At 43.8% G+C, this 12,883-nt stretch overlaps 1 protein-coding gene across 1 annotated transcript in view; it reads right to left on the bottom strand.

Annotated features, from left to right (window-relative positions):
- The window catches only part of ctsa (cathepsin A), a 61,221-nt gene that overhangs the window by 13,218 nt on the left and 35,120 nt on the right, over positions 1 to 12,883 (bottom strand). The window contains exons 9-12 of the mRNA XM_043676989.1: positions 9,245 to 9,336; positions 6,528 to 6,612; positions 5,483 to 5,631; positions 559 to 634 (exon numbers count right to left, since the gene is read on the bottom strand). Coding sequence (XP_043532924.1) covers positions 559 to 634; positions 5,483 to 5,631; positions 6,528 to 6,612; positions 9,245 to 9,336 — 402 coding nt within the window. The remainder of the gene's footprint in view (positions 1 to 558; positions 635 to 5,482; positions 5,632 to 6,527; positions 6,613 to 9,244; positions 9,337 to 12,883) is intronic.

The raw sequence follows: 12,883 nt of genomic DNA, 5'->3' as shown, positions 1-12,883 counted from the left end.
CAACCCTCGAACTCAGGACCACCTTCCTAACCTGCAATCTTCTTCCTGACCTCTCCACCCCCACCCCACTCCGGCCTATCACCCTCACCTTAACCTCCTTCCACCTATCGCATTTCCAACGCCCCTCCCCCAAGTCCCTCCGCCTACCTTTTATCTTAGCTTGCTGGGCACACTTTCCTCATTCCTGAAGAAGGGGTCATGCCCGAAACGTCGATTCACCTGCCCCTTGGATGCTGCGCTTTTCCAGCAACACATTTTCAGCATACATTCAAGTGAGAAATCAATAGATTTTTAAATATTAATCCTACCATAGGATATGGGAATAGTACAGGAAAATGACATGGGAAATCAGCCACAATCCAGTGGAATGATACAGCGATCTCAATGTGGCCAAATGGCCAACTGCTGCTTCTGGTCCCCATACTGTTGCAACAATAGGATGAAGCTTTAAGTCCCCACAGTCCCAAACCAGTGCTACACGATTAAAACATGCACAATCCCTCAAAGTTAATGGCTGAGTTAAAATTGATCAGTGGAATGGAAAGAATGATTAATTACCCCGGCAGACAGCAGTTTCATGTACTGATCCTTCATATCACTGTACAGCCGTTGATAAAGCAGGTTCACTACTGCGCTAAACAGGAGCAAACAAAAATCAAAGTGAGTGTTAAAAGTAATTCAATCATCCACATGTTCTAAAGGAGGCAATACTTCCAATATCACAGCATTCCCCAGGACTTCCCTGTGAATGTAGAACCCACTCCAGCTAGAAAAGCCTTCTTCTCCACCCCCCCACCATATCAACCCCACAAAGCAGCAGGCAATCCAAGGGAAAGTCAAACCCTTGCTGAAAATATTTTAAATTCACATTCAATTTAGAAATAACGCAGGCAATTTGAACTTAATCCATTCAGTTGCAAACTGACAGGATCAGGTTCAAAATCTGTCTTCCATCCTGTCCAACTTGGCCTGTTGTCAAAGTCAGTGGAGAGTTAAGATCATGCTGGGGACGTCTAGAATTTCATCACATGCCGTGGGATTTCTGACAGTGGATTAGGCTAAAGGAGAACGAGAATTTATGATGTACTGTCCCAAACAAACAAGGATCAGATCAGTCAGACTGGTCTCCGGTTTATAAAATCATACAATACAATAGAAACTCTTTGGCCCATTGAGTCTGTACTGCCAGAGTCACTAAATTTACACTATCCCACTTTCCAGCACTCAATCCATTGTCTTGAATTTTTATGACATTTCAAGTGCTCATTTATGTACTTCCTAAAAAGGTTCAAGGTTTCCCACCTCAACGAAGTGTCTAAAATAATGTATTCCACAACCTCGCCAGCCTCTGGGGCAAAATAATTTTTCCCTCAATCCCCTCTAAACATCCTATCTTTCACCTTAATATTAGTCCCCCCCTTGTTATTGATCCTTCAACTAAGGGGTCAGCTGCTTTCTATCGATCATGTCCATATCCCTCATAATCCTATATAGTTCTATCAAGTCCCCCTCAACCTTCTCTGCTCCAAAGAAATCCAACTTCTCTTCATAGCTATACTGCTCCAACCCAGGCAACATCCTGGTCAATCTTGTCTGCACCCCCTCCACTGAGATCACATCCTTCCAATATAGTGTGGTGACCAGAACTGTACACAGTATAGCTCCACCATAATCTCTCTGCTCTTATAATCTGACAAAGGCAAGTGTGCCGTATATCTTGTTAAATCGCCCTATCCTGCCAGTTCAGGTATTTGTGGACCAGCCCTGCCAAGAACCCTCTGTTCCTGAGTTTCCTAGTGTCCTGCCACTCATTGAGTACTCTTGGCTTTTTACTTCCTCCAAAGTCAAAACAAAACCTACACAAAGTTTAGTTCAGCTCACTTAGGAAATGTGATCACCACTGAAGGTTTTTTCATGGATTAAGAGAGAAGGTATAATAGATTAAGTGGGCAAAACTAAGGAAAATGGATTTCAATCTAAGCAATTCGAGGTCCTCCACTTTTAACCCAAACAGGATAGAACAGGAGCTTTCTAAATGATGAAAATTAGAAAGAATGGAAGATCAAAGAGATTGTCAGTTCATACACACGGATCATTGAACTGTCCTGAACATGTGGAAACAAAAGGACTTATGAAGCATTGACTTTAGTTTCTGAATGACTAGGATAGAACAGCATAGGGATCATACTACAGCCATACAAAATTCTGGTTAAACCACATAGACAGTGATAGGAGCACCACACCTTAAAGAAGATAGATTAGGGGAGCATAGCCCAGTTTTAATCAGAACGATGTCCAAATGTCAGAGATATATTGGAGGAGAGATTACACAGGTAGGAATGTATCCCTTAGAATTCGCATTTAAGAGGTTAATTTGGTTGAGATTATTTAAAAGAAGTGGAACATAAGAGAATGGGAGAGGTAGAGAAAATGCTTGCTGCTCTTTGGAGAGTCTAGGCCATGATCTAAGGATTTGAGCCAGATCTTTTAAGTACAAAGTCAAGAAACACTTGTACAAACTAAGGCTGGTGGAACACTTCCACAATCACAATTAACGCTGGACTAAATATTCATTTTAACTTGGAGATTGATGGATCTTTATGATCAAGGAGCACAGGCAGGATATGTTGAATTAGGTCCTGGATCAACCAGGAACTCATTTAACAGCATATAAAAGGGACCTATGGAGCAACTGTTTCACGCAGAGGGTGGTGTGTGTATGGAATAAACTGCCAGAGGAAGTGGCAGAGGCTGGTACAATTGCAACATTTAAAAGGCATTTGGATGGGTATATGAATAGGGGCAGCAGGGTGGCACAATGGTTAGCATTGCTGCCTCACAGCGCCAGAGACCCGGGTTCAATTCCTGCCTCAAGCGACTGACTGTGTGGTGTTTGCACATTCTCCCAGGTGCTCAGGTTTCCTCCCACAGTCCAAACAACGTGCAGGTTAGGTGAATTGGCCATGCTAAATTGCCCATAGTGTTAGGTGAATGGGTCTGGGTGGGTTGCGCTTCGGCAGGTCGGTGTGGACTTGTTGGGCCAAAGGGCCTGTTTCCACACTAAGTAATCTAATCTAATCTAGTATTTGGAGGAATATGGGCCAGGTGCTGGCAGGTGGAACTAGATTGGGTTAGAATATCTGGTTGGCATGGACAGATTGGACCCAGGGGTCTGTTTCCGTGCTGTACATCTCTATGACGTGAGAACAGCAGGACAGGGTGGAGGAGCTAAATTGTTTTGTCGTTTTTTTACTAAGTGCCAAATCCTCCATATATCACCACATATCCTCCTCCAGACAACTGGAATTCAGATGATTGACAATAATAATCGTTTGCAGTCATCAGGAGGGGAGAGTCAGGCTGTTGGTGTGTCGGGGGGGGGTTGCTGGAGATGGTGGTGTGTGCGCATGGTGTGAAGCTGTGGTTAGAGGGGTGTGATTATTGGAGGTAAGGTAGCCAGTTCATTTCGAACAACTGTTGGACAAGGTTGATGACAGATCATTGGTATCACCAAGGCAAAAAGGAGTGGCTACCTTTCACCCAAGGAAGGTATAGCAAGTTCTCGGAAAATGCTAGAACTACTGATGAAGGATCACTCTGCACACCTCATGGTTTTAGAAGCATTTGATAAAATCCCTTGGACATGGGTGACACCAAAGTGAAAGGTGGCTGTACGTCTCGATAATCATGGCAACTATTCTGTTCCAGTGAATGATGGATACTATGGTATCAGTGCATGGCCCCCGTTAACTTCCCTGGGCTCAACTGTAACCCCATATGGGACTGTACAGTAAAGCTGGGACTGATGTTGGCTTTTGCTGAAAGTGGCACCTATAACTACACAAAGCCAGATACTCCAGATGAGCCAGATGGGGAAAGCCTGCAATACCATATACATGGAGTATTGTGTAGCGATTAGTGTCAAGTCAAACAAATTAAAAAGGATAATGAAGTCGATTCACAAGGAAGACGTAGGAGGCAGGACCTTTAAGAGTGGAGAAACAAGACACTATATAATATCCTACGTGAGAGGATACCATCTACATACATGGCCATGTCCCAGCCATATTGTGAACACCATTTATACCAGAGTTACAAATCACATGGACAGTGCATGTACAAAATGTCAAACCTAGTAAGAAAGAGTAGAAGTAGGCCATGTAGCCCCTCAGGCCTATTCTGTCATTCAATAAGATCATGGTTTATCTGATTGTAACAATTTCACATTCCCACATATCCTCAATAATCTTTCATCTCCTTACTTACCAAGGAGCTATCTACCACGGTCTTAAAAAATATTCAAGAAATTCTATCCATCATTCAGGAAGACTGTTCCAAAGACTCTGAATTCTTGAAGAAAAATTATTAGCCTTATGTTAGTTTTAAATGAATAAATCCTGATTTTTAAACAGTGACTCCCCACTTCTACCTTGTCAAGAGCCTTCAGGATTCTGTGTGTTTCAATCAAGTACTCTCTTATTCTTTTGACCCAGTGACACTGATGCTTTCAAGTCAGGATGGCGAGTGGCTTGGAGGGGAACTTGCAGGTCGTGGTGTTCCCATGTATCTGCTGTCCTGTCCTTCAAGATGGAAGTGGTTGAGAGTTTGGAAAGTGCTATCTAAGGATCTGTGATGAATTTCTGCAGTGCATCTTGTAGATAATACACACTGCTGCTACTGAGTGTTGGTGGTGGAGGGAGTGGATGCATGTGGATGTGAAGCCAATCAAGTGGGCTACTTTTATCTGGATGGTATAAAGCTAGAGTACTGTTGGAGCTACATTCTTCCAGGCAAGTAGGGAATATTCTATCACCTTTCCAACTTCTGCCTTGTAGGTGGTGAACAGGCTTTGGGGAGTCAGGAGATGGGTTTCTCACTACAATATGCCTAGCCTCTGATCTGTATTTAAATGGAGTGTCCAGTTGAGTTTCTAGTCAATAGTAGCCCCACAGGATGTTGATAATGCGGGATACAGTGATGATATCATCATTGAAATGTCAAGAGGTGGTGGTTAGAGTGTTTGTTATTGGAAGTGGTCAATGCCTGGCATTTGTTAGGTGCAAATGTTACTTGCCACTTGTCAGCCCAGACCTTGTTGCATTTGAACATGGACTGCTTCAGTATCTGAGGAGTCGTGAATGGTGCTGAACATTGTGAACATCCCCCTTTCTGACCTTATGATGAAGGGAAGCTCATTGATGAAGCAGCTCAGGGATAAATGATAATGTTCTATTACCTTTCAGATTCCTTCCAACACCAGACTACAAACAGTCTAATATTTGTGGCACATGACTCACTTTTAGGTAACTTGAAACCAAATGACTATCCCCAGATGAGAGATACACCTAACTGGAACCCATCCCAAAGCATGAACACACCTCATATCAAAACACAGTAGGGACAGGATAAAAATAAGAGCGAGAATGTCAATTTTTGTATTGATCACATAGATTTGCTTCTAATTCAGAAGCCGGGATGTTACCTGCACATCTCCCAGTTCTGCACAAAGGCAGGGATATGCAGAGCCTTCCGAACCTCTGGGTCATTCAGGTAGTTGCTGCAGGCAGTGGTGTTGGTGCATGGGGGATCAAGCCGAACGTTTCTGTGGCTCTGATGTACATCTTTCAGTTTCTGGAAAAGATATGCAGAAGGTGAACACGGAGACAGGGCAGGGAAATCCACTTTAGAAGGATGAGGGGTGATCTCATTGATGTATATCATAGGAGGTATAGGAGGCGGCCATTCAGCCCATCATGCCTGTATTGGTTCCAATAGCCAGTGCCAATCTTCTGCCTTTTCCTGAGGTTTTTACTGAGATCCAGTTTCAATCCCATCCTCCATTCTACATACTTTAATTCAACTGATGGAATCTTTGCAGTGACCTCAGATTGTCTTCACAAATTGAATAGTGATGCTGACATACATGCCAACTGCTGCCTCCTGCCAGCATCAGCATCCCATCCAGCAGAGGTGGCACCCCTAACCCCCACCCCACCAATAGCCAAGTGCTGGAGCACCCACTTCCCTCCTCAGCCAGCACGGCCAGAGCCCGTTTACTCAACTTGCTGTATTTCTGTTTAATCCCTCCCAACTATACCACGAAGGGGCTGATGGCAAACCTCGCGCCCCTGACAAATGAAACCAGTGGGAACCTAGTCTTGTCTGTACCAGAGTCTCCTTTAACAGGCAGCAGTGTCTGAACAGAGCCTATCCCCTCAAGACCAATTTCATTAAAGTATCCCCAGATTCACCATTACAATATAAACAAAGAGCAGGGACTCCTAACCACCACCCCGCACCTCTGCTCCAACATTGTCAGCTGCACCAGTTCAGCAGTCGCACTTACTCTCCTCAAAGAAATTCTTTAAAATGTACTTTAAGAGTTCTGGATCACCCATGGCTTGGTTTCACATTTTATTGTCCAATTATACTCCAGCCTGAAATCTTAAAATCGTGAAATAAATGCAGGTTGTTGGCAAATTATAAAATCTGGCCCCCACTTTCAGGAAAGGATGTATGGAGTTTACCTTGCGCCACCACAGACTCATTTCATTTTTGGGGAATAGGTTTCCCAAGTCACTGATGACCAGCTGCTTCCGACTCCCATCAAATCTGTGAAAGGACAGATCACTTGTTGGTTTAAATTTTGGCTCTTTGAAGTGATTTTAGGTTTTACATCTCGTTTGGAGCTAACTCAGATCAGCAGTAATTCCCTGATGACTTCTGTCCACTGAGTTCAAGCCAGTCAGTCCATCTCACAAACACTTGGGTCTTTAGGATTCACAGTATCAGCCCACAGAGCAAGAAGCCACCCAATAATGTTACCTTCCTCCAAAAAGGTCTACTTAATTTTACAAGCCTTAGCGACACTATAAGCATCCCAGATACTTGAAAGAGTCTGGGATTTCTCACTTCAAAACATAGACCTCCCCATTTCAGAATAGTGTTTGTTTCAGTTACTCTGTTACAACTCAAATGAGAATGTATTAACATTACAATTTCAATTGAAATTAAGCAATATATTTCAAGTACATTGCTGTATCAAAAACTATCAAGAGGTTTAATTTAAATCTACAAGAATCCATTATCTTGGTGTTATTTGTAACTCGTCAAGGAATATTAAGAGCATCTAAGAATATTTTAAAATATCCAAGAGCTAAGAATATCAACATTTAAAGTAAAGTTTTATCTAAAAGCTCGAAGCAAGATATTTTTTCTCCTCTGCAGAAGCTATCTTTTGAGACATATTATCTAAGGGTTTCTACAACCTCAGATATACTTTTCTGACTCAGATATACCCATTTGCCTCGAATGGTCTCTGAGCACTTTACACCAAGGCAGGAGATATTCATTACAAACACAGAATGCTGGAGAAACTAAATTCTCATGTGGAGAAAGAAACAGAGTTTATGTTGAGTCCAGTGTGACTCTATCCACAGACTCTGCCACATTTAATGGGAAGGTCCTAGGGAGTGTTGCTGAACAGAGACCTTGGAGTGCAGGTTCATAGCTCCTTGAAAGTGGAGTCACAAATAGATAGAATAGTGAAGGTGGTGTTTGGTATGCTTTCCTTTATTGGTCAGAGTTTTGAGTACAGGAGTTGGGAGTTCATGTTGCGGCTGTACAGGACATTGGTTAGGCCACTGTTGGAATGTTGCGTGCAATTCTGGTCTCCTTCCTATCGGAAAGATGTTGTGAAACTTGAAAAGGTTCAGAGAAAGATTTTCAAGGATGTTGCCAGGGTTGGAGGATTTGAGCTACAGGAGAGGTTAAATAAGCTAGGGCTGTTTTCCCTGGAGCATCAGAGGCTGAGGGGTGACCTTATAGAGGTCTATAAAATCATGAGGGGCATGGATAGGATAAATAGATAAAGTCTCTTCCCTGGGGTTGGGGAGTCAGAACTAGAAGGCATAGGTTTAGGGTGAGAGGAGAAAGATATAAAAGAGACCTAAGGGGCAACACGGGTGGTACATGTATGGAATGAGCTGCCAGAGGAATTGGTGGAGGCTGGTACAATTGCAACATTTAAAAAGGCATTTGGATGAGTATATGAATAGGAAGGGTTTGGAAGGATGTGGGCTGGATGCTGGCAGGTGGGACTAGATTGGGTTGGGATATCTGGTCGGCATGGACGAGTTGGACCGAAGGGTCTATTTCCGTGCTGTACATCTCTATGACTCTATGACCTGGTTTGAAGATGCCAGTGTTGGACTGGGGTGTACAAAGTTACAAATCACACAACACCAGGTTATAATCCAACAGGTTTAATTGGAAGCACTAGCTTTTAGAGCGCTGCCCCGATGAAGGAGCGTCGCTCCAAAAGCTAGTGCTTCCAATTAAACCTGTTGGATTATAACCTGGTGTTGTATGATTTGTAACTCTATGACCTGAGAGTTTCTGTAGGATGCCGTTTGTTTCAGATTTCCAACATCCCACAGTATTTTGCTTTTATTCCATGTTGCCTTTCATTTTCTGGCATTTGCCCTCCTTTAAACTGCTCTAGTGCCACCTTGTTGCAGAGTAAAGCCCCTCAGCAAGGGCTGGTGAGAGGTGATGCACATAAACATGGTGCTGTATGTAGTCCTGGAGTTGGTTACAAATACAATTAGAAAGTGCAAAAATACATTAATGTATGTGACAGTGAGCAGGAAAAAGGTTTTAACTGGATGGTCAGGTCGGGGTGGGGAAGGCAGGAGATAACCCCACCTTTGCCCCCGATTTCTATTTGAAAACCAAGTGCACGTGTGCAGTGCAGGTTCTGTCCACAATGCAACAATGTACAGGGTCTTTTATTCACAGGGATTAGAGCACGTAATCCACGGTCTCAGCAATTTGCAGCCCTGCCCAACCTCCTGAACCTGGTTAATCTTAATGCCAGGATATTTACTTTCAGCAGGCAAAGTCTGGTTCCTGTTTATTTGCCTGGCAGCACTTACAACAGGCAGCCAATACAAAACACTGCAAACTCTCACCTGGGTTGGCGGCCTCTGTCAATGTCTCTTTCAGTTCCAATAAAGTGTCAGGGTTTTGAAGGCAGGAAAGTCAAGGAGAAGAAGTGTCTTCCCCACAGGGTGTGGGTTTGGAGGCTGATGGAGGCATGGATCAAACATTCTCTGATCTTACCTGCACCCTGATCGAGGGTTCTGTTAAAGTCACCTTCCCTCTCCCACCGCAACCATCAGCCATCACCAAATCTTTCAGATGGCAGCACCCTGCAGTGTCTCCTCACCCCTGGATAACTTACTGAATCTCACCAGGCACACCTCCAACACAATCAGCATACAAATTGTACACATTCAGACCAGAGGACCACACGATGTGTGACACTTCTTTAACCTGAAAAAGAAACAGAAATTACTGCATTGCAGTTCACAACCAAAAAAATCTATCCCATGCCAGTAAGACAACTATATTCCAATATTCATTTCTGTATAGTTTACCCTTCAAAATACCCGTTAATCTCCGCAACTGGACCACCACAGGATTGGTATAATCACAGCTGCAGACCACCATGAGAGCATTAAAACTTTCACAGAGAAACAATATTATTGGAAAGAAAAAAAAAAGTGCAAGAGTTCAAATGCGAGTTAAGCTTTTATAAACCAGTGTCGTGTGTTCAATTCTGGGCACCACTGAGAACGTGCAGAAGAGATTTACTGAGGTGGACCAGGGATGACTGGAATACTGCGAACAGTTCTGGATCCCTTACCCAAGGAAAGAGAGAGATATGCTGGCACTGGAGGCGGTCCAGAGAAGGTTCACGAGACTAAACCCAGGTATGGAAAGACTGTCTTCTCAACAGAGATAGAGTAGATTGGGCTGTGCCGTTTGGAATGGAGAAGAATGATAGGCAATCTTATCGGAACGTACAAGATCCTTCAAGGACTTTACAGGGTAGATGCAAAACGATAGTTTCCTGTTGTGGGCAAGTCCAGGATCACAGGTATAACCTTAGGTCATACATTTAAGGCAGATGACAACGAGTTTCTTCTCTCAGATAGCATGAATTCTGTGGAATTCTTTACTGCAGGTTGAGGTTGGGTCATTAAGTATATCCAAGGCAGAGACAAGACAGATTTTGAATTGGTAAGGGAATAGAGTTTTATGGGGATAATGTAGGAAAATGGAATAGAGGGTGATCAGATCAGCCACGATATCACTGAATGTCAGAGTACACCCAACAGGCTGAATGGCTTCTAGCCTCATGATCGTAACATGCCATACAAGAGACGACAGCTCAAAGTTACAACGCCTGGAATTGAGGATATTAGAATGGATTGTCAATTGAATATAGGAGAAATAAATGGGTTTTTATAGTGTTTACACTTGTAAATAATGGGGTGCCACAAGGATCAATCCTTCAGCCCCTGCTATTTACAATCTACAATAATGTTATGGATGGGAAGAGCAAATGTACAATGATCTGAGATTACTGATAATACAAAGCTGAAGGCAAGGTGGTGATATAGTGGTAATGCCACTGGACTAGTAATCCAAGGATCCAGGTGAATTCTGAGGATACGTAGTCAAATTCAACCCAAACAAATGGTGGAAATTAAATTCAAAATTAATAACACATCTGGAATTGAAAGCTAGTATCAGTAATTGATCATGAAACCATCAGTGATCATCATAAAAACCCATCTGGTTCACTGACGAATGAAGTCAGTTGTCCTTACCCACTCCAGCCTACGTGACTCCAGACTCTCAGGAATGTGATTGACTCAGCTACCCTCCGAAATGTCAACTCAGTTCAAGGGTAAGTAGGGACAGCCAACAAATGTCAGCCTTGTCAATGATGCCCACATCCCATGAAAGAATACATAATGTAACCTGTAAGCAAGGAGTAAATAGGCTGAGAAGAGAAATAGATTGATTAAGGAATTGGACAGATCTGTGAAAATGTGACACTTTCCCACTTTGGTAGGATCAATCAAGTAGTATCACATGGTTTCCTGGGTGTTCTTTTGGTGGGGGATGGGTGGGGAGAAATGGTGTCATAAGGAGACATCTGCTTCAACCTTATCAGCAACACACAATGCTTGCCACTGAACACGGTGGCTACCAGAGCAAGTCAGAGGTCAGGAATATCGCAGCAAGTAACTCACCTCCTGACTCCCCAGAGTCTATCCCCCATCCACAAGGCACAAGTCAGGAGTGTGATGGAATACTCCCCAATTACCTGGATGTGTGCAGCTCCAACATCACTCAAGAAGCTCGACACCATCCAGGAGAAAGCGGCCTGCTTCAGTGGCACCACGTTCACTCATTCTGCCACAGATGGAAGGTAGCAGCAGTGTGTGCCACTTACAAGATGCACTGCTGAAATTCATCAAGACTCCTCAGACAGCACCTTCCAAACACACAATCACTTCCATCTAGAAGAACAAGTGCAGCAGCTATATGGGAAAACAGCTGCATTTTCTTCTCAAAGCCAAGTGGGCAGCACGGTGGCACAATAGACAATAGGTGCAGGAGTAGGCCATTCTGCCCTTCGAGGCTGCACCACCATTCAATATGATCTTGGCCGATCATCCTTAATCAGTATCCTGTTCCTGCCTTATCTCCATAATCCTTGATTCCACTATCCTTGAGAGCTCTATCCAACTCTTTCTTAAATGAATCCAGAGACTGGGCCTCCACTGCCCTCTGGGGCAGAGCATTCCACACAGCCACCACTCTCTGGGTGAAGAAGTTTCTCCTGAGCTCTGTCCTAAATGGTCTACCCCGTATTTTTAAGCTGTGTCCTCTGGTTCGGCACTCACCATCAGCAGAAACATGTTTCCTGCCTCCAGAGTGTCCAATCCTTTAATAATCTTGTATGTCTCAATCAGATCCCCTCTCAGTCTTCTAAACTCAAGGGTATACAAGCCCAGTCGCTCCATTCGTTCACAGTGTAAGGTAGTCCCGCCATTCCAGGAATTGACCTTGTGAACCTACGCTGCACTCCCTCAATAGCCAGAATGTCTTTCCTCAAATTTGGAGACCAGAACTGCACACAATACTCCAGGTGTGGTCTCACCAGGGCCCTGTACAGCTGTAGAAGAACCTCTTTGCTTCTATACTTAATCCCTCTTGTTATGAAGGCCAGCATGCTATTAGCCTTCTTCACTACCTGCTGTACCTGCATGCTTACCCTCATTGACTGGTGTACAAGAACACCCAGATCTCTCTGTACTGCTCCTTTACCGAAATTGATTCCATTTAGGTAGTAATCTACCTTCCTGTTCTTGCCACCAAAGTGGCACTGTTGCCTCACAGCGCCAGAGACCAGAGTTCAATTCCCGCCTCAGGCGACTGACTGTGTGGAGTTTGCATGTTCTCCCAGTGTCTGCGTGGGTTTCCTCCCACAGTCCAAAGATGTGCAGGTCAGGTGAATTGGCCATGCTAAATTGCCCGTAATGTTAGGTAAGGGGCAAATGTAGGGGTATGGGTAGGTTGCGCTTCGGCGGGTCGGTGTGGACTTGTTGGGCCGAAGGGCCTGTTTCCATACTGTAATGTAATCTAATCTAACCTGTCCAGGTCACCCTGTAATCTCCTAACATCCTCATCACATTTCACCCTGCCACCCAGCTTAGTATCATCAGCAAATTTGCTAATGTTATTACTAATACCATCTTCTATATCATTAACATATATTGTAAAAAGCTGCGGTCCCAGCACTGATCCCTGCAGTACCCCACTGGTCACTGCCTGCCATTCCGAAATGGAGCCGTTTATCACTACCCTTTGTTTCCTATTAGCCAACCAATTTTCAATCCAATCTAGTACTTTGACCCAATACCATGCACCCTAATTTTACTAGGTAAAAACAATGACTGCAGATGCTGGAAACCAGATTCTGGATTAGTGGTGCTGGAAGAGCACAGCAATTCAGGCAGCA

This window comes from Chiloscyllium plagiosum, chromosome 35, assembly GCF_004010195.1.
Source record: "Chiloscyllium plagiosum isolate BGI_BamShark_2017 chromosome 35, ASM401019v2, whole genome shotgun sequence".
Taxonomy (NCBI): domain Eukaryota; kingdom Metazoa; phylum Chordata; class Chondrichthyes; order Orectolobiformes; family Hemiscylliidae; genus Chiloscyllium; species Chiloscyllium plagiosum.
The sequence above is the reverse complement of the archived record's forward strand: the minus strand, read 5'-3'. Positions and strand labels throughout refer to the sequence as shown.